Genomic DNA, 26,994 nt, shown 5'->3' on the forward strand with positions numbered 1-26,994 from the left:
CAGGTAGGGCAGCTCAAGGCGCGACAGCCGTGCTGCTGATAGCAGCTGCGATGGGAGCCCACGGCAGCGATAGCCGCACCAACATCGCAGCGATAGCCGCGGCCGTGGCGATACTGATAACGGCTGCTATAGCCATAGCAACGCTTATGTCAACTATGATAAGAATAGAAGGGTTTTGGCTCCGTGATTCTGACATTTCCAACTGTTGGGGGCTTGTTATCCCTGGATTGTGGTGAACTGAAATTGGTGACCTTTTCACAGCCTCCTTTCCCAGCTCCCAAGTTCCTCGTACAAACCCACCTGTGATAATTTGGACGCTTTTCTGGTAGCTGCTGTTTCCAGGTGGCTGTGGTTGCATCTGAGTGGGGCTCGGAAGCAGGTGTGTGAGATGGTGTGGGTAACAGGGGAACACAAAAGGAAAGTGGTATATAACCACGAGAGGTGGAGAAAGCAGCAATTCAGCGTGAAGCTATCAAACCGCTTGCAAAGGAAGCCCAAACATCTCTGCAAGCTGAGACCAAGTGGTGGTGGCTGCTCTGTGGTACCATAAAGTCACAGGCATGGGGATAGCTTCTGGGAAAGGTGAATTCCTCATGACACTGAGTTGTGCTGGCCTCTGTGGCCCTAAACCAGAGAAACTGTGATGTCTGAAAACAGCAGGGCGGCTTGTGGGAATATTTCTTTGCTTTTGGTTCATCTTGCTTTAGAGATGAGCAGAGAGCTGGATCCAACAGGAGGTAAAACTGACAGGTTTGATGTAGGAGCTTGGATGGGGTGGAAGGATGGATTCCTATCCATTTGGCATTGTGGTGTGGGGAGGGGAGGACGGGTAACCCACATTTCCATGCACAACTCCTCTCTGTGACATTGAATTATAATCTTTTAAAATATGTTTTCTTTTTTAGCTCAGCCCTTGTTTATCTGCTTTGAAAGCTTTAAGGATTAGCTGAGTGCATGATATATCCATCACTTGATTATTTAACTGATATTTCAGATGTATTTGGGATTGAGAGGAGAGCCAGGAGGTGGGCTGAGTGTTTAAAATGTAAGAGCCCAGGAAACCTGCATCCTGTGCTGCATCCTGAGCAGCTTCCCTAACCAAGGCATTGCTGGGTCTGCTCTGACCTGGAGGCTCTGCTGGTGGCCACAAGCCTTGCACTGTTTCTCCCTTCCCCCTGGGGATGCAGGATGTTTCTGTACTGCATGCACTTAAGAGAAACAGCTGCAGGCTCTGGGAACTCAGATCCCAGCCTTAAAGCCTGTGTGTTGGGTCAGAGGATAATGCAGCACTCAATACAGGCTCAGTATTTCCCCTGTCTGCTTGGGTTATTTGTCTCTGTGGGGCTTTGGCTGCCTTGTTCCCCTGCATCTGCTTATACACGGCATCCTTTTGGGCCTTTGAAACGTAGCAGTGGAAGTTACAGAGCACTTAACCTGGGTTGTGACATTTTACATCAAGGTAGGTGAGCCCATCAGGTTTGAAGGAGCCATGTAGGAGACACTTGCAGCACTCATCTCTCCACCCAAGGCCTCAAATAAACCCTGTGAGAATATTCTTTTTGACGTTTGTTGGCCTTGGGTGGAATCCCAAACAAATATTTCTCATTCTCTAAATATAAGACCTGGGAAACAGGGTTGGCACTCCGTTCCCACTGGCAGCCCTCGCCCCTCGGAGCGCTCTTCCATTATTGGCAGACAGCACTGCGCTCCCAGCCGGAGCCCACTTGAGTTGGAGCGCTCCCCTTGCAACAACACCAAGGCAAGTGCTGCTGCACGGTGTGGGGCCATGCACTTGTACAAGCCCTCCTGTGCTGACATCCCAACCCACAAGCCGGCCCTGCAGAAAGCCAGCGAAGCGCCGCTGCGGGGCAAAAAGCCGAGCGTGGCCCCCAGAGACCATCCTACAGCTGGGGCAGGGAGAGCAAGTGGGGCCAGCGAGCGGAGGCAGCTGGAGAGGTTCCTCCACCTCCACGGGCTGTCACTGCGTGAGAGCGTCCAGGCGCAGGCGGGGATGGTGTACAGGTATGGGCAGGGTCTGCGTGGTGGGGCTGGCCGAGCTGTGGGCAGGGGCTGCCTGCGTCCTAGAGCCTCTGTGGGTGGGTTGCTGAGACCCAGGAGATGCTGTAGTGGCTGTTCTCTGCGCTGTTTGAATGCTGCAAGAAGTTTGCACGGCCTTGAGGAATGGCGAGTGCATGGGGATGGCTTTAATCCCTGCGGGTTCTTGGGCTGGGCTGGACTGGGTCCTGAGCTGCCCCATGCCTGGGGTTCTGCTCTCAGCTCTGGCTCTGTCACCCTGTGTGCACCTTGGCTGCTTGGCTTATGGGCTGCTCTTCATCCATCTTCAGCCTTTAACGAGATGGAATAAAGCACTGCAATACAGTTAATTTCTGCTGAAGATGATGGATTCCAGCAAATCCATTCTCCTGAGTCCATGCATTTTTCACGGCTGACAGAAGCAGCCACGATATGTTGCACTTCACACAGCCCAGCCCCAGCAAAAGGAATGCTCTGCAGGACCATGTAGAACCTCTGGCATATGCTGTGGTGGTTCTTGTTGTTATGTGGGTCTTCTGATGCTTATTTTCTAAAGGTTTCTGTCCCACTTTGGGCCAAGGCCCGTTGTGTAAATGCTTCTCTTTCCCAGCATGGCTCAGTCACCTCCCAGAGTTTTGTCCCGTATCTGCAGGTCTGATCTAAAGACAGCATGATTAAAAAAAAAAAAAGAAAAGAAAAACTTTTTAATGAAGAGCTATTTAATTAATTGTGATAAACAAAAGAACTACTAATAAGAAACGCTGCCTAAATGCTCATAAGCCGGTTTGCTTATAGGGTGATTAGTTCCTCTCCCTTTCATTGCTTCAGCAAACGCAGCTTAGTTCAGCCTGTTACAGAACAGGCAGAGCAGCAGTGCATCTCATGGCTTTGTTGCTGGCACCAGCAGCATTGCTCTCAGGCAATAGCAGCACTGCTCTCAGATGGAGCATGGCTGCTGCTGGCTTCAGAGCACAGCTATGTTGTGCTCACTGGATGTACCTCACAGCGCTGACATCTTCCCCATCCTGGTGCAGACCGATGGCTGTGCCTGTGCCCAGCTGTGCCCTTTGTTCACTGCCAGCTGTCCTTTCTGTTAAGTGATTTCTCCTTCTGAACTATGGCTCTCTAGTGCAAGGCAGGTATTCCCATGCCCAGCCATTTTCCAAACGATTTCTCTTTCCTCTCGCTGCTTATGGTTCACGTTATTTTTGTACAGCTTTCTGCATGAATGGATGGAGGTGGGCAAAGAGCAGCTGTGTGCAGCTCGGTGGTCAGGGGACCCCCGGTGTGCACGGTGTGGGGCCTCCTCCCAGCACGTTCCCAGCAAGTTGCCAAATGCACACCCATGCTCTTGCACACGTGTGCACACATAGTTTCCTGTGAAGTAATCTACTCTGAAGCCTCTGAGCTCCCCTCAGCAAGCACATCTGTTCCCATCATTGGTAGCAGAGCCATTTGCTCACCTGCTTCTGCTCTCAGAGCACACAGCATCTCCAGCACTGTGCCGTGGCGCTGGCAGAGTGGGATTATTTGCAGAGCTCCCAGTGTGTTTTAAATGCCCCTTTCCAGCCCCCAAAATGCAGCTCTGTGACCCACTTTGCACACGAGATGTTTCCTCATAATCGATTCCAGTCTGTGAGCCTCCGATCATTATCAGTGAATGATCAGCCCTGGATTCCTGAGCAGGGTGTGTGATGTCCCGGGGAGATGTGAGGAGGAGATGTGATGGGGAATAGGATGCCAGGCAAAATATTGTGACAAAAAGCATCGCTCCTAAACCTACAGGCATCGGCAGATGGCTGCAGGGTCCGCATGCTGGGGGTATGCAGCAGCGATGGAGCTGAGCAGGGATGCTCTGCACCCCGTGAAAATGCACTTTTTATTCCTTGTTTCTCCCTGTGCTGTGGTGCTGGTGCTTGGGCCAAAGGCTGCAAAGGGGATTTGGTTCCCTCCTGCAGCTCCGGTGCCTGCTGCCTCCTGATAAGCTCTGCTGAATTTTCTGTGCTGGTTTCATTGTCGCTTGGCTCCGTCCCCATTCTGGATAGACCTGGGTAGCTGCAGCCATGCAGGCACTGTCCTCTGCAGGGGAGCCCTGCACTCCTTGCTGGGTGACACTGCAGCACCTCGAGGGCTGTCCTCAGTTCAGGGTCCAAAAATGTGAAGTACCTTTGTAGAATGCTCTGCAAGAAAAAGGAAATATTCTTCCCAAAGGACCTTCATGGCAGGGGGGGGGGAGGTAGGAGTGCCAGTCACCCCGCTGCTGCACCAGTTCCATGTACTGACCACAGCAGATGCCCCTGGTACTTTGGGAGTGCTTTCTCTCAGTTGCAGTGCTCCATCTCTGTCAGGCAGCACGAGGGCCGTGGGGCAGAGTCCCTCAGCCTGCTTCGTGGGATGGCAGGAGAAGCATGAAAGCTGGGAAAAATCTCTTTGGGAAGGACATATTTTAGCTGTGCTTACTATACGTTATTGGTTTAAGCAAAATTGCTGCAGGTGGAACGTGAAGGGTGCAGCTCCAGCAGTGCTGCGGCTCCTGCAGGGGATGCCCGGTGGGCTGGTGCTGGGCACCGTGCTCTGGGCTGTCCCCCACCCGCTGCCATGCAGGGAGCTGCTTTCAGCATCCAAGCCTCACATCTTAGAACATATTTCTTTACAGAACTTTATTTAGAGAAATGAGCCGCTACAAACTGCAGTCGGGCGGTGTTTGACGTGTATGGATAGCAGAATAATGTACGTAATTGCCTAAATTTACTATTCAATAAGCAGAGACGAGCTGGAAATACACAGCTTGGGCTGAGCTGCATTTGGAATAAATGTATTAATCACTATGCAAGGAACCTTGGGAAGACTGCGTTGTCTGCGCGGTGCAGTGTGTGGCATAACAGAGAAGTGTTGGCTCAGTGCACGTTGCTCGGTGCACACTGCTTGGTGCACGCTGCTGGCCTCGTGCTCCCTTCCCCACCCTGCCTGTGTTGTTGCACACTACAACAGCGCTGAGATTGAGGGGTGCAAGCATCCTCTGGGCTCATAATGGGGGAAACCCTGACCTGCCCTTGGATGGAGTGGTGCTGCAGCCAGCATTGGGCTGGGCCCAGGCTGGGAGAGGGTTGAGAACGGGCAGCTGTTCCCCTTCCGTGATACTTAAAGTCTGTTCTACAGGGTGAACTTACACAGCTGGGCATCCTGCTGGCATCCTGCTCTGCTCTGATTAGAATAACCCCAAATACTCTATTTTCATGATAGTTTTGATATGTTTATTGCTTGTTCCCACCGCAGGGGAATGATAACTCAAGCTTGGGCTATTCCCTGTGACACAACATTTGTCATCTCCCCTCCTTGGTGTTGACTTTGCTGTGGTACATCCCTGTAGGGTCAGCCCAGTTCCCACTGCTGTCCTGCTACCTCTCCATGCTTGCATAGGAGTGATGTAGGGAGGTGTAATGGAGCTTCTCCATCAGCAGACAGCCCAGCAGGAAGCCTGGTTGTTTTCTGCACTGAGATAGAGCAGAACTGCACACACTGTGTTCATAGCCAAAGCTTCTGAGGCACAATTTATGTTGGGATGTGCGGTGAGGATTCACCACGCGTGTCCTGCTGGGCTCAGGGCACATTACCTGCTGCAGCCCCGATGCTGAGGTTTGAGTGGTGTGTGGGGATGGCTCCACGGAGGCAGCAGGGTCTGCAGTGAGCCCCAGCTGGCACTGGGATGGGGCACAGGTTGGGTGGGCTCTGCAGCTCCCGCAGTTGTGCCTTGGGACAGGACTGTGCCTATTTGGCAGTGGTGGGGGAACGTCTGTCCTGCAGAGCTTTCTGAGGTTAATCCCTGCCAGGTTCCTCCTCTCTGTTGCTTGCTGCTTTCTTCTCAGTGGTGCTGCCTGATCTGCAGCCTGCGTGCTGCAGAAGCCCTGTGGCGCTGGGCAGCCGAGCTCACCGGATGCCTTTTCCCTGCCAGCAGCAGAAGGAAAGCTGCAAATGTAGCAGCAGCAATGGTCACAGAGCAGAGCAGCGTGAGGAGTTTAAGGGCTGCTCTGTGCCGAGTAGAAAGGCTGGATGCTGGCTCTGCCTCTATGCAGAGCACTGCTGCGGCCGAGCAGCTCTCCAGAGCTGCTCTGGAGCTGCCCAGGCACTGTGCGCAGTGCAGGAGCTATCCAAGCAGAGCTGGGGGAACCAGGGGAAAGCAGAGGGAAAAAAAAAAAAAGGCTGCTTGGGAGCAAGCAGAAAAGCAGCTCCGATTTCCCTTGTAATGTCGCACAGAGCTATGCAGCTGTGCAGCACCGAGCTGTGGCACACTGATCAGCCGGGCTGTGAAATAGAAGCTCGGTGCCTGCAGTGCAGGGTGATAACGAGCGAGGAGTTGCTCTCCCCTCCCATATGATAGATACACAAGCACAACTTCAATAAAATATAGCTAAACTGGGAATAACTTCCTGTCTTGTTGAAGAGGCTATGAGCAGAGAAACTTTGCCGAGGGGCTCATGTGCCATTAGTGGGGCCGGTCTCCTCCATGTCACTGCCTTCTCCTGGCAGTGAAGGGTTTTGGCTAAAGCGCTTAAAGCAGCTGAGGTGGCACTGTTATCAGTGACCTGGATTGGGTCTGCACAGCTCTGGGTTCCTGCAGCCAGCAGCCAGCTGAGCTCTGACAGCAGCCATCCTGAGAGCCCACCTCAGGCCCAAAATACATTTGGGTTGTGCTTTAAAAGCTGTGTTAGGCTGCTCAGCGTGTTTGCATAACGATTAAAAGCATAACAGCATAACATTTCCGTTTTCCTGGTTAACGTGCAACACTTCATGTCTGTGTGGAGCTACAGGGGGAAGAGGACACTGCTTTGAGGTTTTTTAAAACTAAAGCTGGTGACTTTACACCAAAAGAGGTATCCCACATTTTAAGTGCAAGAACAGTCTCACCAGGAGTTGTTGCTTTTGGGGCTGAGTGGCTGGAGAACTGTGCTGTGGAAAAGGATCTGGGGATGCTGGTTGACATGAGCCAGCAGTGTGCCCGAGTGGCCAAGAATGCCAATGGCACTGCAGCCTGTGTCACTGCAACAAAGACACTGAGCTGGGAGGGGCCTGGAGCACATGCACTAGAGAGTGGCTGAGGGAATGGGACGGCTCAGCACGGGGAAGAGGAGGTGGAGGGAACACATTATGGCTTTCCAACTCCCTCAGAGGAGGTTGTGGTGAGGGCGGTCAGCCTCTGCTCCCAGGTAAACAGTGACAGGAGGAGGGGTGATGGCCTCATGCCATGCCAGGAGAGATTCATGTTGGATATTAGGTGAAATTTATTCTGTGGAAGAGCAGTCGGGCACTGCCACAGCTGCCCAGGGAGTAGCGAGCTCAACTTCCCTGGAGGGGTTCAGAACAATGGAGATGTGGATCTGAGGAATGCTGGCAGTTGTCATGGTGGGGTGGGTTGTGGTTGAGCTTGGGGATCCTAACCCTAGCCCTGGGCAGCCTGATCTAGTGCTAGGCAGCCCTTCCCACGGCCAGGGGTTGGCACTCAATGATCTTTAAGCTTCCTTCCAGCCTAAGGCATTCAATGATCTTGGAGGTCTTTTCCAATCTTAACGAGTCTGTGATTCTATGATTCTCTCCTTGGAGTCCCTCTGCACAGCATAGTGCGGGCAGCTGTGTCAGCGACCCTCAGTTCCACGCTCACTGGATGCGTAGCAATGTTAATTTGAGATGGGTAGCATGCATTTATTGATGATCTTGCAGTAACCTGACGCCAAACGTTGTGTCTGAGCTGGTGACTCCAGGCTACGAGCTCAGTTAGCCCAGCTTTTAGACGCTCGCCCCAAAGCCAACCCTGCACCCCATCCTCCACTCCCCACACCCACAGGTCCGCCCCCAGCCCCGTGCCGAAGCCGAAGCGGAGGATGTTCGCTGCGGCCGTGCGGGGAGCGTGGGGCAGGAAGGAGTTAACCCAGCGGCACTCCAGAGCACAGCGCTTGTTCTCGCCCTCCCCCTCTTTTTTTTTTTTTTCTTCCTTTTTTTCCCCATGATTAGCCCATTTTCAACGTCAAGCCGCTCCGAGCGCTGCTCTCCCCGCTGCTTCTTCCACCGGCGCCTTTGTGTCCGTACAAAAGGCAGCTCCTCTCCCGGGGGTGCAGCGGCTCTGGGGGGGCTCCGGGCGCCCGGCTGGGCTCGGGGCGCTCCCGCACCGATGTAACGCGGCGGCGGCGGCGAAGCTTGCGAGCACCGGGGGCAGCTCCATGTTCCCCCGAGCGCCCGACTAAAGGCGGATGCCGCTCCCCGACCCACCGCGGCCGTCGCCGGGGGAGGTGTGACCGCGAGCCGAGCTTGGGTTGGGGGCTTCTGCCCGGCGACGTGTCCCAGGCACCGGCCCCCCCGGGGCGCGGGGCGAGATGCAGGTGTCCATCGCCTGCACGGAGCACAACCTGAAGAGTCGCAATGGGGAAGAGCGGCTCATCAGCAAGCAGAACGCCGCCGCGCCCAACGTGGTGAACGCAGCCAGGGCCAAATTCCGGACCGTGGCGATTATCGCCCGCAGCCTGGGGACCTTCACCCCCCAGCATCACATCTCGCTCAAGGAATCCACCGCCAAACAAACTGGCATGAAATATAGGTACGGTCGCGGCGCCCGTTGCTCGGTTGCGGTGTGTGATGGTTCTTTGCTTTGCAGCTCTATAGGATTTCCTCTCCGGATGCCTCCGGTGTCAGAAGAGAGAGCTGCTGAGATTTAGAGGATCTTTAAACCTCTGCATAACCGAAGTGCAAAGGCTTCTGCCAGCGTGCATGCCTGTGATTTTGCACAAAGAACACCGTGTGGGCTGTGAGGGATACTTGTGAATTTATGGCACCGCTGTTAAGATGGTTCCCATGAAGTGCTTGACATAACTTACGCTGATGTTAATGAGCAGAATCAATTAGCAAAGCACGTTAGAGGCTGGACAGGAAAAGTTCATTTGCGGCGTGCACAGGGCGAAGGGGAGCAGCTGCCCTCGGTGCTGCTCCATCAGACTTCAGCCGGGGCAGGACTGATGCAGAAGGAAATCACGAGCATTCCTATAGAATGTTTTGCACAGATTGCTCATAGTCTGGAAAACCAATACAAGGCTGCTCCTTTGTTCTGAGATGCTCCAGCTGATGGGCTTCTCTGCCACACCTTCAGTTGAAAAAAGAGGGCTCTCCTAGCTTTGTCACTTTGCTATTTTTGGTTGGGATGTCCCCTCATCAGCTGCTGGGGGACAGATCCCGACTGAGGGCTCCCGTGGGGCTCAGGCTCTGCAGCTCCGGTCGTGGGGTGGGCACTGTGCCCTGTGCTGGGCTGCTGCTAGGCACCAGGTGTGTGCAGCACGGGGCTCACTCCACGCAGCACTGCTGTTACAACGAGGCAATAGCAGCACAGCGAGTGGCACAGGCAGAGCAGGGTGCACAGACACGGGCGGGTGGGATGCTCGCTGCTGTTTGCTGTGCATTGTGGGTTTGGCCCCAGTGACTTCCCAGGGCCGTGCCTGCTGCCCTGCACTGCTGTGTGCACAAGCACGGAGCACTACAGATGTAACCCATCACCAAGTCACAGCTTCTGCTCGTTAGTATCGTGGACCATGTGCTGATTGTCAGCAGTTATTCCTGCTGATTTCCTGGGGCTTCCACAATGACCAACGCATGAGGTGGCTGTGCTTTCTGCTGCCGTGCAGTGCTGGGGCTCTAACTCATCCTGGGTTTAGTTCTGGGGAAGGTTTCTCCAGTGAGGGCTGAGCTCTGCCTCCAGCTGGCAGCTGGCACAGCTCCACCGGCTCCTGGCTGCGGGCAGCCTGGGGACTGCAGCAGGAATAGCATCGCAGCTGTGATGGGGCTGAGGCTTTATCCTTGTGACTAATCCCTGGTTCTGCTCCCAAATCTCTCCATACCTAGGGGAGATTTCTCCCCCAAGAGAAGCAGCATGGGGGAAATGGGAGGAAGAGCTGCACAAAGCTCCTGGCTCAGCCCTGGTGCTGCTGCTGGATCGAGGTAACCTTTAGTTAGGGAAGAGGCTTTCCAGCAGTGACAGAGCTGGTGTTTCGTGTTCATCTCTGGTTCCTCAATCCAAGGGAAATTCCGTGCCTGGAGAAGCCCAAGGCTTTCCCCAACAGCTGCAGTAGTAATGCTGTAAAGTCCTCAGCTCCCTTGTATTTCAGGCTGAAGTCCTTCCCAGTTCATTTTCTGCTTGCATTATGTCACTGCTGACAAGCTTTACAATGTGTGCTGCCTGAAGTGACGTGCTACTTAGGATGCCTTTTGTTTTATGCTAAAAATACAGCACTCCAGCACTGCTGAGTACCTGCACGGAACATGCGGATGCTGTGCTTGGAGAGGATCTGTGTCATTGCCATAGGACATTGCCATGGGGCACAGCATCACCATGGGGCACTGCCTCGGGGCATGGCATTATGGCATTGCCATGGAGCACTGCCATGGGGCACAGCATTGCAGCAAGCCTGGTGCCACGGATGGCAGGCCGTTTTTGAGAGTGGTCCTTGTCTTGCTGTTTGTGTACAGGGAGATGGTGATGGAGAGTGTTGGGGCTGCGGGGAGCAGAGCTGGCACTGGGGCTTTTTGTGACATGGCTCATTTCTGGCTTTGCTCCAGATGAGATTGGAACATAAAATACAAAGCTCACTGGAATAAAGACATTCTTTTAGGAATGTCTGCAAATATTAGGATCCAGATGCGTTTCCATGCTCACGTTTCATTTGTTCCATCTCACTTCGTTTCCTTCACGTCTAATTGTGGCATCACCCAGGCATCAAAGCAGCACAAAGCAAGCAGTGCACGGCTGCAGGAAGCAAGCTGCCACGTGCCATGAGCCCACGTGCAGCCGTGCCATGGAACCATCAGATGGGGCTTCCCCATGTCACTACTTGTGGCAGCTGCATCACCATGGGGCAAGAGGGGGGGGGGTGTCTGGCTGGGTGCATCGGGTCCTGTCTGGGGATACAGCATTCTTCCTCTTTGCCTGGAGGGCGTTGCGGCTGCAGGGCTGCAATCTGCTGTACTGGGAGCAAAGCGCAGGCACAGGTGGGTGCTGTGATGGGTGTGGGGCTGACACCTCCCTGCCCCCCACAGCTCTGTGCCACGGGGCAGAGCCATGCACCAGACATCCCGTGCTCTGCCAGGGAAGCTGTGACAAATGGGGTGCCAGAACATCCTGCTTCCCCACCCAGATCAGCCTCTGGTGGCAAACACAATTGGTGCATGCAATGAGGACAAACCCCCATTGTGGTCCCATTGTTCCCTCTGCACAGTGCTGCACCCTCCCCTCACTCCACGGCCTCAAGCTTCCTCCTCCACTCCTCCTGCACGCACCGTGGGCCACAAGAAACATTGCAGCGCTGTCAGCAAGGTATGGATTTCCCATACAGACGCATTGCGTTAGGAATGCCAGCGCTGCATTGGCAAAGCTCTGTGGGCAGATGCCAGGCAGTGGAAGTGCACTGTGCATGAGTTGGGTGAGCTCCCCGCTGCCGTGCCCTGTGGTGAGCGAGGATCTGCTTGTGGTATCCTGGGGCTCGGGTCCTCCCTGTCCCTGCCTGCTGCTATGGATGTCAGGCAGATGGCTGCCTCGTGTGTTCAGGAATTCATAGCTTTTGCTGCAGTTATGGGTAGCTTTAAGCACTGTCAGGCAATAGCCCAATTATTCTGCCACAAGGTTACGTATTATTTCAATAGCTCTCCGGGATTTTTTTTATGGCTCATAGCCTGAGCTTCACTTTATTGCTGTAAGACCGCTCCAGTGAGCAGGAAGGGTTTGCCCTTACATTCACAATGCGTTTGCCCTCAGGACTGCAGATTTAATGGATCCAAACGAGCCGCCTCTCCTCCTCCAGGTTCCATCTGCACAAAGGGGTTTGAGGTGAAGCTTTGAAGCAGAGCCTGTGGGTGGCAGCTGTGCCTCAGAGCTGTGTGCAGGGTCTGCCACTGTCACCATTGGATGGGACGTGACTGTGGGTGAGAGGAGTGCTGGCATGGGGTGCTGGCACTGGTGCCATGGGACAGTGGCACTGGGCGGCACTGGGAGGCGATGAGCTCTGGAACTGTGAGATGCAGTGTGACGGCAGTGCCATGCGGTGTGGCTGTGGGTGGCAGGGAGCTGCTGGGCAGCAGGCTGCAAGCGTCTGGGCTGCCGGCATGGATGGATGCCACATCCACTCCCGGGCTGCTCCTGTGTTGGGTTTTTTTCCATTTAAACACTGCATGACAACATTAATCTAATGCCTAAATGGGTGAAAGAAAGGATGTGATGTAGATACACTGCTAAATTAATTGCCAGTGAAGTGCGCAGTTTAAGGCATTTAAGAAGAATTGTTCTAGCATGGCCACTTCTGCAGAGTCCAGTTGGAATTTCGAATAGAATATCTTTTATTTCAGACTATTGCTACAGCATAGAGCTGTGAGGCATTCACCAAGAGTGGGACAGGGCAGTGCTCAGTGCTCAGAGGATGCATGGCCCTGTGCAGTGCTCACTGTGGGGCCCTGCAGAGCTTTCGGAGAGTTGAGCCTCCACCTCTGTGCATGCAGTGCTTCCCACGCTGCAGGGAACAAAGCTGGGTGCCAGCACTGCACTCCCTGCTGAGCGCTGAGCACGGGGAACTTCGGTGCATGTGGGACAGCAGCGGCGCTCACTGCAAACCCTGCACTTGGCTGCAGCCCATGCACTTCTGCTGATCTGCATTTCAATGCGTCATCGGCAACTTTCTGAAGGATGCAGCCAAGAAAACTGCAGAGAATTTCATCTCAGACAGCTGCCTCCATGCCTGTGGTTGCGTGTGTGGCGGGGATGGTTTGGAAAGTGTGAAGAGAGCAGGGGACAGGGCACAGCTGCACCCCAACACCTGCAGCCCTGCACTGCCAACTACTGCGAGAGCCGTGAGCAATGGGGCTGTGCTGCTCAGGAGTGCTTTGAGGAGCAGCTCCTTGCTCCAGCACTGCACTGGGCCCCAGAGCCACAGCTTCACCCTGAACGCTGTGAGCAGCCGCGGCCAGCATGATCTGGGCCAGCACTTGTACTGCAAACTTTGCATGCAAACCCATCAGTGTACTGTCATGCTCCAGCAGTGCAAAGTGTGCAGTCTGTCACCAGCTCAGAACAGCAAGAGCAGCACAGCAAAGTCTGCTGGGTGCTGGGCCTCTGGGGGCAGTGGCTGAGCAGTGCCAGCAGCAGGGAGTTCTGCACCCACCTTTCTCCCTCCTGCCTGCTTGCACTCAGAGGGAAAGTTGTGGGTCACTGCCCTGCTGCCAGGCTCCTGTAGGAGCTCAGCCCAGGAGCTTTGCTGGGCCTCACTGCTATGTGAAGCAGCCTGTTTGCAGGGAGCAAATTGCATATTTTATTCATTTTCTGTTCAAAAAGAAGCTGTTCCAAAGCAATAATGGGGATGTTTCCAAGCAACGTTGTTTTCCCCCTGCAAGCCTCAGGAATGGTGACATTTTTGTGCATTTTGGTAACAATAAACCAAACTGCTTGCAGATGATCCACAAGAAAGCCTACTCCTTCTTTCCCAGCTTTGCTTATAGGGTGGGATGTGGGCTGCTAGGGTACCAAAGGAGCCCAGGGCAGCCCTGGGGATGTGGAGTCCTTGTCCTTGTGGCCAGCTGCCACAGGGAATGAGAACTCATGTGGGATGCATCCCCTTGGTCTGGTGTTACTGGTAAAGGCCAGCTGCTGTGGGCAGTGGCATCAACACAGAGTAAGGAAACTGGGGGTGGAAAGGGAGGAACGGCGTTATTGGAGCTCTTCTGAGCCTGATTATTCTTCTGTGGGTGTGGAGTCTGAAATGCTTTAGTCAGTGTGTGTGGTACTGCATAGATTTATTTAAAACTTCTTTCTTAAAAAACAACATGTTTGTCTCATTTCTGATAGATAAGTAGTGAAATGGATGGGTGAATAGAGAGATGGATGGGGAGATGGATGGATAGATGGGACGTGGCTCGGAAGGCTTGGTGGCAATGGGCTGACAATTGGACTTGGTGGTCTTAGTAGTCTTGTCCAACCTTAATGATTCTGTGATTCTATGGGTGGACCAGCAGATGAACAGATGGATGGATAGCTGGATATATGGAGGGGTGGATAGGTAGATAGATGGGTGGGCAGACACACAAATGGGATACCTTCATCTTGCTGCTTCCATGGCACTGTTGGAGGTCATGAAGCCTTAAAAAGGGTTCTCTCAGCCAAGCAGAGACAAGCAAAGCTGCAGGCTCTGAGCAGCTCAGCCCTTGCTTAGTGACACAAAGTCTGACTCTTTTTCTGCCTCTCCTGCACGGGTTGGTTTGGGACACCTGCAATGGGGGCAGCTTCTGAAGATGCACCATGCAGCAGTTGGGATGGCAGGGGGTGTTTGTGGGGCTGCACTGAGATGTTTCTGAATAACCAGGTGTGTTTGTTCCCGATTGCTTCGTCCTATCATTGTAGCAGGCAGCAGCTGTCAGCTAATTAGCTGATTAAGCAGCAGAGGAGGCACAGGCCATAAATCACTACCAGGAGGGCTGTAGGTTTTGGCTGTGTGACCATGCTCCCCATATGGAATCACAGGGTGTGCATCAGGTGCTGCCTGAGTGGTGTGTGGGGGCTGGGGCAGGACCAGGGGCGTGAAGAACAGCAGATCAGGTCTGCAGCAGGGTGCTGGGGTGAGTGCTTCCTCCTATGGGGGTACAGAGAGGCTAGGAGGGCCTGGGACTTGGGGAGCTTAGGGCTTGGATTGCAGTGATGCAGGTTGTGGTGATGCTTGGCGCAGGGATGCTCCCTGCAGTACTGCTGCCTCCAGCACTGCAGCTATCGTTGGGCTCTCCTACGCATTCCCCTGCACTAGAGTTAATTAAAAGCGGTTAATTACAATTGCTTTCTGCCCTGTGCCACAGGAGACAAGCACCACTCTTGCCATATGGCATGGGCTGCTTCTTGGGTATGCTTTTTCCCCTTTCCCTTTAATTAAGGACGCTGTCAGCTCTGAGTGTCCCTGGGATGTGGCCGAGCACTCCAGGTCCCACTGTGGCCCTCACCCCAACCATAAAGCAGAAATAAATTGTACATTCCTTTTGGTCCTGCTCAGCCCTGAGTGCGCTGTCAGCATTTACTCTTTAGAGGAAATATTTAAACTCAAAGTGACCGTGAGACACCCAGGGGAGGCATTGGCTGACCTTGGGCACAAAGAGGGGCTGTGCCTGGGGTCTGTGCTGAGTGGGTTTGTTGCTGTGCTGTCCTGAGAACTCCTCACACCTGGCTGGTTTCACCTGAAAGGGTTTTTGTGAGCTTGGGTGAGGGGAGCTTCAATGAGCAGGGTTTATAATTGGCTGCCCTGTGCACCCCTGAGTTAATTGGGACAGGGCATCACAGGGAAGGATGTTTTTTGAGCGAGAAATGATATGGTGTTACTTAACAAGCTGTCTATAGCAGAGATGGGAAAGGAGCTTGCATGCAGCTACTGCAGAGAGGGGACCTTCTTGAAGGAGTAATGGAGTGGAAATGAGAAGATAAAGCACTCAGGCTAAGTGCTGTGGAAGGATGCTGAGAGCCACCGGGGCAACCCCAGCCCCTGGGAGCGGGGAGAGCACTGAGCTGCAGCACCCATCACTGCCCACAGCAGCCTTCTGCTCCTTTTTCCCTTCTCTTTTTTCCCTGCCGTGAGGTTTGCTCTGGGTTTCCTAAAGCACTGCATGCTAAATTTACTCCCCCTTGCACTGCTGCTGTGTGTGCACCTGTGCTGCAGGATGGATGGTGACAGCCCTGGGCCGATGCAGTGGCTGTGGGTGCTGACAGAGGCACCTTCATTAGGAGAAAGTCGTAAAGGAACAGTGAAAAGCAAACCCCGAACTGGAGGAAAGCTTTACAACCCACATGGATGCCCTCCTCCTGTGCACAGGGTCCCTGTGGGCTGCAGGCAGCCTGAGGTGCCACTGGACTTTGTTCTCATCAGATCTCTTCCAGAGAAGAAGTTAAATGGCCTCAGGGAGCTGCTAAGCACTGTGATTAGTCTCACTTCTCGTTGCCAAATATTCATCTTGGTTTTAAGCCTTTTTGTCTTTTTAACTAAAATTAACTTTTATTTCAGACATAATCTGATCTTCCTACGGTGCCACATCACAAAGAAGCATCCCCTGGGGATGGGTTTCAGCCTTTGTTCTGAGATTCCTGAAAATAAGCCTTTTTTTCCCCCTCTCCTTGAATTCTTACAGTCAGTCTTTATCTCAGATGCCTCTCGTTATCCTCTGTTCTGCATTTCCTGTGCAATGCATTGTTCCCCCTCTTTTCCACTTCCATCACTGAACCCATCATCCCTGTGCTTGGAAGCCACCATTGTTGCCCTTCTTGTGGACATACCACTGTGGCTGCAGCCACACCATAAAATCCTCCTGCACGTTCTTCAGCTCTGTTGCACCTTTCCACCCAATATTTGCATGGCTCTGCTCATAGATTTGCTCCCAGCAAAATGCCCAACAAGCAAAACACTTTTTCCCCCAGTTCTGTGGAAATAAAAGGCTCTGCTTATTCAGCATCGCAGCCAGGTCCGGAACCAAATTCTCTTTGATGAGCACAATTTTGTGTGTTTAAAGGGCTGCAGAGACTTTCCAAGGTGCCAGGTGCTCACTGATGCAGAATCCAGCTGACCACATGGTGACAAAATACCCCTGCTTTTTTTCCTGCAAGCTCCATAAACTTGACCGTATCTTGCAAGATTGCATCTTTCCAACTCTGCCCAGATAAAAATCTTGCGAAGATTAGGAGGGAAAAAGGTGAACAAACACTTCAGCCTGCAGTGTCCTCTCTCACGGACTGTGGTGCAGTGATGGATGTCCCTCTGCTCCTAGGGCTGTGGCACTCGGGGTCCGAGCTGACTGCTGTGTCCCACCCTCTCCTCATGCTGGTCCCCAACATCTGGCTCAGGGCAGGTGCTGTTCGGGCATGTGGGGTTCTTGGAGAGGTTTTTGTTTGCTTTTTCTGAAACTGAAGCAGCTTGGCTTTAGGCTTTGTTTTCTGTAAGCAGGGATGTGGTGTGGAATGCATCTCAGCTCCTGATGATGGTGCTCTGAGCCCACGCAGTGCAGAGACAGGATGGCAGAGGTGGGAGCAGCAAGGAGAGGTGAGCATGTGAGCGAAGGATGGACCTGAGCTGCTGGGGCTCGGCACACGGACCCTGCGGGTGCTCTGTTTCATGGCATCTCCCCCTGCAGCATGGGCTCCCAAAGTGCAATGCCCTACAGGAGCGATTCAGCAGCATCAGTGCAAGCCTAGCAGCTGTCGCAGTGCCACAAGGCCGTGAGCTCACACTGCGGGGCAGCAGTTATGGGATTGCCATGCCTGTGCCACACTGTGCACTCAGTCCCTGTCCTACGTGCAGGGAAGAGCTTTTCTCATCCATGCCCCGGGGCACAGCACTGTGATATGAGCAGTTTGGGCAGTTCCTGCTGGCTGGGGTTGCTCTGCTGCTCCGTACAGGGCAGTGCTCGGTGCTGGGGGTTCTGCTGGGCACTGCCTGGCACTGCTGCAGCTTCCACCCTCCAGTTACTTGGAAACAAACCATTGATTTCACTTGGTGATTTTGCAGTTTCCAGGTATATGTGCATGTATGTGTGTGCATAAATGAACACGTGCAGATAATGTATCTGCATCCAATGTATCCTCACATATGCGCACACTTGGAAGATGCAAGTTGGTATGTACATGTATTTTTTTTCTGCTTTATTTTGTGCATGTACACACATGGCTTCTTTTAAGGGGCTGAGAGCAGCCAGCTCTGGAAGGCTTTTGTTTGCTCAAAGCATCTATCTGGCCCAGGAATGGTCCCCAAATCAATGGCCACGTGCTTCTGAGCAGTGTGAGGGCTGTGCTGGAGGCGAGGTGCCCCAGGCAGGTGTTGATTCTGCTCTCTCTGTGTGAAACCTTCCTGCTAATTGGAGCACATGAACGGAGGGGTTGTGAGGCACTGGGGCATCTGTGGGCTGCTGGCCCCATTGAGCTCTGTGTGCCTCACTCTTTTGGTGCCAAACCTTATGGAGAATGCACAGAGCGACCTTCTTTGCTTCTACATAAAGCGAATTCAATTAGAGCTAGATTCCTCCTTTGTGCACCGTGTGCTGGATGCCCTCTCGCAAGCTGAGCAGCCACTGGGTTCCTTTTGCACTAAAAGGATTTGGCAATTTCAGCATCAGTTCTTTCCAATAGACATAAATTTTTCCAGCACCCCGGCCACGTGCACACAAAGCACATGGCAAGGACAGCGTTTGGGAAGCCAAACACGGTGTTACTGCCCAGATCCATTAGCAGAGAGGGCTCTGTGAGGAGCCACCTGCAGCTCAACCAGCAGAAAGCAGTTCCCAATGGCAGATGCGTACTGGAAACACCACCTCTGTTGGGATGATGTGACCCACAGCCCTGCTGCCATAAGCTGCCAGAGGCAGTGCTGCCCTGCTGGGGGCATGGGCAGCTGTCGTGTGTAGGTTGGCACTGTTGGTGCTGTCTGCATCTGTTTGTTATATGGGGATCCAGCGGTGTTCTCATGCAAAAGGGCAAAAGGAATGGGGTCAGTGCCAGCTTCAAGCCTGCTGTGAGCCTGGGGCAGGTGGTGCTGCTCCAGCGTCTAAATGCCAGCCCCCAATTTGGAGCTGTGCCCTGCAGTGGGTTTGGCCCATGTCAGCTGGGGGCCATGGGGAGGTGAAAGTGCCCAAATGGTGCAGGATCACCACTGAGCTGGCTTTTGGGAGAGTGGGAGGGTTGTCCTGTCCTTTCTTTGGGCTCTAAATAATTCATGGAGAGCAGAAACAAAGTGCAGTAATTGTTTGCAGAGCTCTGCAGTGGAACTACAGAGGTGGCCCCATGTTACACCTTGGGCTGGCAAAGAAGTTGCACAGATCTGACTGTGATGTGAAGGCTAAAGCAGGAGGCTGTAATTAGAGGGTTTTTGTGTTACAGCTTTATGTTAGGTAGGGGTGGAACCTGCGGCTGTGCTGGGTGAGAGCTCTGACACAGGGAGCAGCGCTGGGGGTGTGAGTGCTGCTATCAGCCTTCCTACACATAGCTTCAAACCAAAAGGGGCAGATTGAGACTGGATATAAAGAAAAAGCTCTGCAATAAGGGTGCTGAGGCAGTGGCTCAGGTTGCCCAGAGAGGTGGGCGTCCAGACCAGCAGCCACAGTCAGGGGATGGGCTGAGAACACCTGATGGAGCTGTGGGTGCCCCAGTACTGCAGGGATGGGGCTGAGGGCGTTTAGAAGTCCCTTCCAACTCCAACCATTCTACAAAAAGCAGCATTCTCCAGTTGCTTTACCCAACCAGTGTCCTTCATGGGTCTAACGCTGCTTTATTTCTTTTTTCCTAGGAACCTTGGCAAGTCTGGACTGCGTGTTTCATGCCTCGGCCTGGGTGAGTGCATGGCCTGAGCCCCATGGCTTCTGGGCAAACCTTTCCTCCTGAAGTGCTACAGGGAAGAACAGGGCTTTATTCCAGAAGTGCTGGATCGGGTTGGATACTAGGAAATATTTTTCCTCCAAAGAGCAGCCAGGCATTGGCACAACTGCCCAGGGAGCAGCAGGGTCACCGTTCTTGGAGGTGCTCAGAAACATGGAGACGTGGCAGTGAGGGCAGTGGTATGGTGTGGTAGGGGATGTGGGGTCCCTGGTCCCATCAGCTCCCTTGCCAGCAGTTGTATCACCCAACGTGAGCAATGCTTTAAAATGCGTTTTTTTTTTTTCTCAAAATGTTTTGAGAGTTGAGTTTAAAATAGAGGGGGATATGCAAGTCACCCTCTATTGCAAGTCACAAAAATAAGTTCTATTCCGGCAAGAAGAGCTCTTCTGACCAAAATAGATGCTGGGCTTTTAAAGGACTTACGAGCTGGTGTAGAGTTTTCTTTCACACTTGCAGTTTCACCAAGAGCAAATGTTGTTGTGTGAGAGGAAGTGGTGGCAGAAAAATGCCTTGCAGAGCTTTTCTTTAATTGCAGACACGTGGGGCCATGTCCCTATAGATCACCCTTGGGAGCACAGCTGCAGGGTTGGGTGCTGGCAGCTGGGCAGGTGTGGGGTTGGGCTATGGGGTGGCGACACTGTGGTGTTCTCATGCTGTTCCTGAGTCTCTGGAGCCCAGGGTGTGCTGGGGAGCAGGGAGCCCTGGGTTCAGCAGTCATTGCTGCAATGCGCAGCTCCTCCAGAGCACAGCTCGGTCCTCTGGCACTTCATGTCTGTCAGTGTCTGCCCCACTGCCTGCTTGGGTAGCTGCTCTATGAGCTCCCTGCGCAGCTCCCTGGGAGATGCATTTGTGTCCCTAAGCCCCTGCAGCATGCAAATCCAATTGAAGTTGTACCCAACTTCCTGCCAGCTCAGCAATCTGCCTCACAAATCTGAAATCTCACTGCGTGGGCACATCTGCGCATTGTGTCGGTGAGCCCAAGGTGAGGATTTCAAATGGGAATATCAGAGAGTCCCGCCTTGGGCAAGTGCATGGGCTGTGGAAGGTTCGTGTTTGGGATGCAGGAAGAAATAAGGTCATGTTTCCTGGTGGTTAGCTCAAAGCAAAGTCAGCCTGTGAAGATGGGCTGCTGGTGTTCAGCAAACGCGGGGACGGCCTCCAGCAAGGCAAGGAGCTGCGATGGAAGGAGCAGCAGGATGAAAGCAGCCACCCCAAATCCAAAAATCCAAATCCAGAAAATCCAATTCCTCGTGAAGAAGCCCAGGAGAAAACTCGCAATACAAGAGGTTCCCACAGCTGCAGAGCAGTACCCACTGCCACGTGGCAGAGCCATCCCCATGGTGCAGACCCAGGAGCTTGTGGTGCAAAAAGGAGCCAGACCTTTCCCTCACACCTTGGTGGCTTTGCTTTGGGGCAAAGCTTTTGCAGAGCCCACAGCTGAAGGCACCCAGACATCAGCAGAGCAGGGACTGATGTGGCAGCCAGGAGCTTCGTGCAGCACTGCCTCACTGCAGCGGGGGGGGGGATCCGTCCTCGGGGGAGGCTGAGCCCTGTCTTCCAGCCAGGATCTCTGCTCTTCTGAAAGGTGACACATCTGCCAGCAGTGGAATTATCAAGCGGTGAATTTTGCATTCAGCAAATAACCCAGAAATAGTCACAACGTGCCAGGCTGGGAGTTGTGATGGGAACGGAGCTGAATCCTGCTTTGGTGTAGAAATTCCTCCCTTGGAGCTCAGGTATCTGGCTGGGAAGCAGCTTTCCAATGTGGGGCAAGCACGGCTGAGGAGCTGCTGTGCCTTGGAGCTGTGCTCCACTACACACCCCACACGGGAGAAATGTCCTTGGCATTCTTCTGTGTTCCTACTGTGTCCCCAGTTTCAAGCTTGCTCTTCACTCCTCCTCCTGATAGCCTCAGCGCTCTCGTAATTCCGAGACATCTCCGCTCATGGCAGTGCTCCCTTTTACACAATAGAGAAAGGATCACAAAAGGTCAAGGGCCCCGAAACGCTCTGTGGCTGTGCTGGTGTCCCCGTGGGGCTGAGGACACTGGGGCTGTGCTCACACTGCTAATGGGGACAGGCAAAGGGCACGCAGCTGCTTGGTGTGGGGACAAGGAAGGGTTATGCTTTATTATTTTTTTTTCTGCTGTATCTCTTCCTTCAGAGCTGCTCCTGTTGGGCTGTGAATCATCCTCAGCCGCTGCTGGAAATGCCAAAGGAGCCTTGTGCTTTCTGGAAGGGAATTTTGGGAACCGCAGCCTTTCTGGGCACGGCACCACGGCCCTGTGCAGCTCCCATGTGTCCCAGCTGTGCACTTGTCAATGCTTTTGGCCACTTGTGTGGCTGTCCTTCTGCTCTTGGCATATCTGGCTATCCTGCTCTTGGCCTGGCACCTTCTCCTGCACATACTATGTCCCTCAGGCTGCTTCCAGCCCTGCATCGAGCAGAGCATTGCAGTTTCCTGATGCTCTGGGGGTTGTCTTGCTGAGCATGAACTCAGCATCCTGCTGGCTTGGCCTGCAGCCACCAAGGCAATGATTCCTCCGGGGCTCCTGACCAGTGGCATTCCCAACACTTGGATGATGATCGTGAGCCTGAGCTCCTTAGCACGCACCCCACGGGCAGCATGGGGAAGGCGGGTACATGGAGTGAAGGTGTACCCAGTTCTGCATATATTTACTATTTATATTTAAAGAGAGAAAGAGCTCGTTGTTCTCATGTGGCTTAGGCACCCGAAGGCTCATTTCTGATCAGTCAATACGTGACGCTGAGCTGGTGGGTGGAACCAGCCCACGGCGGGTGTTGGAGCTGGGTGATCTCCCAGGACCCTTCCAACCCAGCCATGCTGCCATCCCTTCTGTCTGTCCCTGGTGTCTGTGTGTCTCAGCCCTGTGCTGAACTGGGGGCTCCTCCTGCCCGTCGCTCACCACCTCCACGTGTGTTTAAGAATCACTTTGTGGTAAACAGTCTCAATGCTTTTTTTTTTTTTTTCTTCCTCCAGTAAAGATGCATTTTAATGTATCCTTACAAAAATAACTCTTCTGAAGCTTTAACATGGAAATCAGTCTTAGCCGGATTTTTCACTTGCACAAAGAAGCTTAATGATAAAATGAAGCCTATTTTCATTCTTATCGTTATTATGTGGCACCAGAGCATTTCGTGATAAGAAAAATACTTTTTCCAAAGGCTTTGAAATGCAATGAATGTGGCAGGAAGGAGGAGGGCCCTCCCCTGCACTGCTGGGGCCGTGGTGGTGGCGGTGGGTCCTGGCAGGGAACAGCTCGCTTCCCATGGTGGGGCAATGCAATGTGAGCCAGGAATACCTGTGCTCTTTAAAGAAGTCTCTTTTCTGTTCCAGCAGCAGCAATGTGCTCAGCTTTTACAGACTGGAAAGGTAGGGCCTTTCCTGCACTGCGGTTCTGCAGGAAATCCAGAGTTTCCTTGTGAACACATCTTCAGAATTAACTTTGCATATATGCAAAGGAAGCTGGTACGTAGAAAGGTTGTTAGCAAGGGAAAAAGCAAAGCTCTGTGGGCAGAGCGGGGCCTTTGCTGCAGTTCTTGGCCAAGGGTGAGTGTGAATGCTGGACTCCAGCTCATGGGGAGTTACTCTGCACGTGTTTCAGTGCTTCAGCACCTCTGAGCTCTTCCTGCCTGGGGCTTTGAGCACTGAAGCAGGGATTTGGGAAGTCTCGCTGCCCCACTGATGTGTTTCAGCATCTCCAGGACATTTCTCTGTTCCCAATTGTTCCCGGTGGGTCTGAACACACAGACATTGGCGCAGGAGCCTTTCCCATGATAACCAGTTGTTTTGGTCTTTGCAGGGACGTGGGTGACTTTTGGAGGTCAAATCTCAGATGAGGTAAGTGATCTTTGCATTCAGTATCACGCACGAAGCAAAACTAAGGGCAGTGCTTACAGATGAAAGCATGGCCAGCACACGGGAGTGGGGCGTGGTGACAGCAAATGGCAGAGCGTTGGCATGCAAAGCAAACGCTTCTGCCGCAAAATATCTTAACGAATCTGACATTTTCCAAGATCAGCTTTAATGAAAGCATCTCCCCCTTGGAACAACCTTCCCTCTGCTGCGTGGAGCGGTATTTCCGTGCTGTACCATTGGCAGCAGTTCTGCTCCTGGAGGAGAATTTGGAAAACTCTATTTTTGCAGACTGTGTGTAATGAGCGGCAGTCATCGCTAGCAGCAGTGTGGTGTCTCACGGTGGTGGTTTTATTTCCATTTATTTTGTTATTTTTCCCTAATAAGATGAAGCAAAAGGAAAGGTGCTTGTGTTCCCCTCCCGCTGGCTGGGGCTCACTGCTGGCTGGGTGCACCAGGGCTGCTTGTAACAAGGGAGAAGGCTCCAGCAGCCCTCCGTGTGGTGCCACAGCAGAAATCCCAAAATAACTTCTGCAGCAGGCAAGAGGCCCAGCATTCTGCTTTCAAACGTTTTTCTTTCTTTGTAAGTGATTCGACCTTTGGTGGTATTTCTGATCGCTGCACATCACGGAGCTGCATTTATTCCCGATTCTGGGTATTGTGGTCTCAAGCAAAAAGAGTTGTTTCAATGACAAATTTAGCTTCCCGGCTCCCCTTGTTTAGAATAAGTCACTGCAAAAAGGCAATGCTCAGAACAAGAAGACAAATGTATTCCTGCACTCAACCTCATAGATCTGCAGAGCGATTTCTGTAACCTTGTTAAATTCTTGGCTGCTTTCCCATTGGAAAGCGCAGGGCTTTTCCCTCAGTTCCTCCCAGGATCAGCCCCGGGGCCTATGCAGCTCCAAGTCCCCTCTCAGGTCCATGTGGTGGCACAGCAGCGCTGTCTCACTCAGCCCCATGTCCATCCCGCAGGTGGCTGAGCAGCTGATGACCATCGCCTACGAGAGTGGTGTCAACCTCTTCGACACGGCTGAGGTGTATGCAGCGGGCAAGTGAGTCCTGGTTGGGTGCTGGTTGGGCACGAGGGGTCCCAGCTGCACTGAGTTCCTTCCCTGTGGCTCCGGGCATGATTTTGCTTAGGAAATCTCCTATGAAACTTGGTCATTTCTGGAGCACACTTTAAAAAAAGGCCAACGCTGCACCCAGCTGAAATGCATCACTGGTGCCGCCTCGAGCACTTACTGGGAAACATCCTGAATAAATGACAAGTCAATGCCTGTCTCAGTGGTGATGAATAGTCCATGATGGTGACAGCTCTGAAAACTCTGCGAGCAAGGAGCAGCTCCGGCACAGCTCACGCTTTCAGTATCATTGCTGAGCTAAGAAAAGGGAAAAAGTCCATCCCCAGATTTTGGGGCGTAGGGTCCAGTGCAGGACCCCAGGGCTGGGGCTGGCTGCAATGTGGAGATCTGCTTGCCCTGAGCATCCTCTGGTGCCTCTCACACGGATTTTCTCTCTTCTGCAGGGCTGAGGTCATCTTGGGGAACATCCTCAAGAAGAAGGGCTGGAGGTACCGTACTGGGGCAGCAGGGACAATGGGAGTGGGGGGACCTCCAAGACCTTACAGATGCTGAGCACTGGCCAGCCAGAGTTGGTGTGGAGCTCAGGAGGTGCTGTGGGAAGCACTGGGCTCTGGGCATCTCCATCAGAGATGTGATGGTGTGTGGTGGAGTCTCCTTCTCTGGAAATGTTCAAGGCCTGCCTGGATGCCTACCTGTGTGACCTGCTGTAGGGAACCTGCTTTGGCAGGGGGGTTGGACACGATGATCTCTGGAGGTCCCTTCCAACCCCTACAATTCTGTGATTCTGTGATCAGCAGCCAGCCCTCCTAATTGCTCCTCATCTCTGCTGCTGGCAGGTGGAGGCTTGGTTAGGAGCTGGCTCTGGGCACCTGCTGGAGCTGTGGGCATCCCTGCATTGCAGGGAGTGGGGCTGATGGCCATTAGGGGTCCCTTCCAACCCAAACCATTCCGTGAGTCCCTGATCTCTGCACATTCATCCCCATTTCCGCACACAGAGCAGAGGCAGATTATCTGTGCGGCAGGTCTGTGCACGCACGTAAGGCTGTGTATTAAGAATGCAAAGCTGTGATGGGCCTTCATCTCGGCCGCCTGGTAGGAGATGATACCTCATGTAAATGAAGCACATTAGCATATGTGGTGTCATTTTAAGAGCATTTACATAATCTTTAAGGCTCTCCCCTGTGTGTCATCGCCTGCAACCAAAGAGCAGTCCCAGTGGTGTTCTCACCAAAACCAGTGCCCCTGTTCTGGGGGATGGATGCTCACTGGGAAATGTTCCACATCCTGTGGCAGAAAGAAGTCAAGCCAAGCAAAACCCTGGCAAATTGTTACACTCATACAATTTTGCAGCAAAATAGTTTGATGATGATAAATATTTGATCTGCTATCACACTGGAGTCTCTAGATTAATTCAGCAAATGTATTTTTCCTGGGGTTTTAATGCCTGAGGGAGCATTCCTTTACTGCGAGCCGTGTGCTGCTGCCCATGGATGCTGTGAGTGTGGTGGTGCCTTTGGGGAGGAGGGCACTGCCTCGGAGCCAGGTGGTCTCCTGCCTGGGCTCTTCTGGGATCATTTTATTTAACAACAACAGTTTTTCTGTTCTGCTCCTAGGCGCTCCAGTCTGGTTATCACAACAAAGCTGTACTGGGGCGGAAAGTAAGTTCAGCGATGCCTTGTTGCCTTGGGGCTGAGGGCTGCCACCCCTTGCTCTGTGCCTGGCTGGGATGTGGGACCTCATCTCTGCCTGCTGCTGGCTGGCACCTCAGCCCCCTAACTGTATGCTTTGTGTTTGCAGGGCTGAAACAGAGAGAGGGCTCTCGAGGAAGCACATCATTGAAGGTGGGTGCTGTGCCTCAGGCACTTTCCTGTGCCAGAACTCTGAGTTTGCTGCCAGGCTCCCTGTAGGGCTGCTGGTGGTTGCTGGTACAGTGGGCACAGTCCCACACTTCTGCATCCATCCTGCAGTGCATTGTGTGCCTATGGAACTGGGGGTCAGGGCTGCTGCAGGCTGGATCCGTGCCTGCACAGCAGTGTTTTGCAGGTGGGGCACAAATAGAGCAGTGCCCATGAAAAGACAAGTTTTTGTCATATTACGGATCAGCAGCATTAACTGTGAGTTTATTATGGTGAGAACATGTCGGCCTGGGAGGCTGTGCCATCCCCACGCACAGGGGATGCGTGTGGGGAATCAGCCAACCCCACTGAGCAGCACCCAGCATTGGGCCCTGCTGCTGCTTGCCCTGTGCTGCCAAAGGGTAAATACCTCTCAGTGATGCTGAGCTGTGAGGTCTGCACCCACACCTCTCATGGCCTTTTGGCACTGCCCCACCACAGCCCGGTTCTCACGGTGTGCCAGGGATCAGCATCACCACCAGCACTCTTGGTGAGCGGAGCTGAATGGGGGGCATCCATAGAGTGGGGCTGTTGCCCTAGAAAGCATTCCTCATGTTGCATGTGCAGAACTCAGTGACATTAGCATACGACTTTGCCACTAAGGCTGCACTGGATAATGTTGTGAGCAGCATTCTCTGGGGTGTGGGTAAGTGATGTGTCCGACTGTGGGCAGCCTGGTGGTGCAGGAGGGATCGTGACCACC

General features: G+C 53.2%; 1 protein-coding gene across 2 annotated transcripts in view; it reads left to right on the forward strand.

Moving 5' to 3' along the window:
- Window positions 1-1,700: 1,700 nt before the first annotated feature.
- KCNAB1 (potassium voltage-gated channel subfamily A regulatory beta subunit 1) overlaps window positions 1,701-26,994 on the forward strand; it is a 34,686-nt gene continuing 9,392 nt past the window's right edge. Inside the window, exons 1-7 of one of the 2 annotated variants that reach the window (XM_042881253.1) lie at window positions 1,701-2,022; window positions 19,347-19,390; window positions 23,259-23,296; window positions 24,287-24,366; window positions 24,840-24,884; window positions 26,010-26,054; window positions 26,194-26,237. In XM_042881253.1, the coding sequence (XP_042737187.1) occupies window positions 1,787-2,022; window positions 19,347-19,390; window positions 23,259-23,296; window positions 24,287-24,366; window positions 24,840-24,884; window positions 26,010-26,054; window positions 26,194-26,237 (532 nt within the window). In that variant the 5' untranslated portion in view covers window positions 1,701-1,786. Of the gene's footprint in view, window positions 2,023-8,399; window positions 8,621-19,346; window positions 19,391-23,258; window positions 23,297-24,286; window positions 24,367-24,839; window positions 24,885-26,009; window positions 26,055-26,193; window positions 26,238-26,994 lie in introns of those variants that run through there. The other variant, XM_042881254.1, reaches the window with a different exon arrangement.

Source organism: Lagopus leucura, unplaced genomic scaffold, assembly GCF_019238085.1.
Source record: "Lagopus leucura isolate 7727_CA_CO unplaced genomic scaffold, USGS_WTPT01 Super-Scaffold_100029, whole genome shotgun sequence".
Lineage (NCBI taxonomy): Eukaryota > Metazoa > Chordata > Aves > Galliformes > Phasianidae > Lagopus > Lagopus leucura.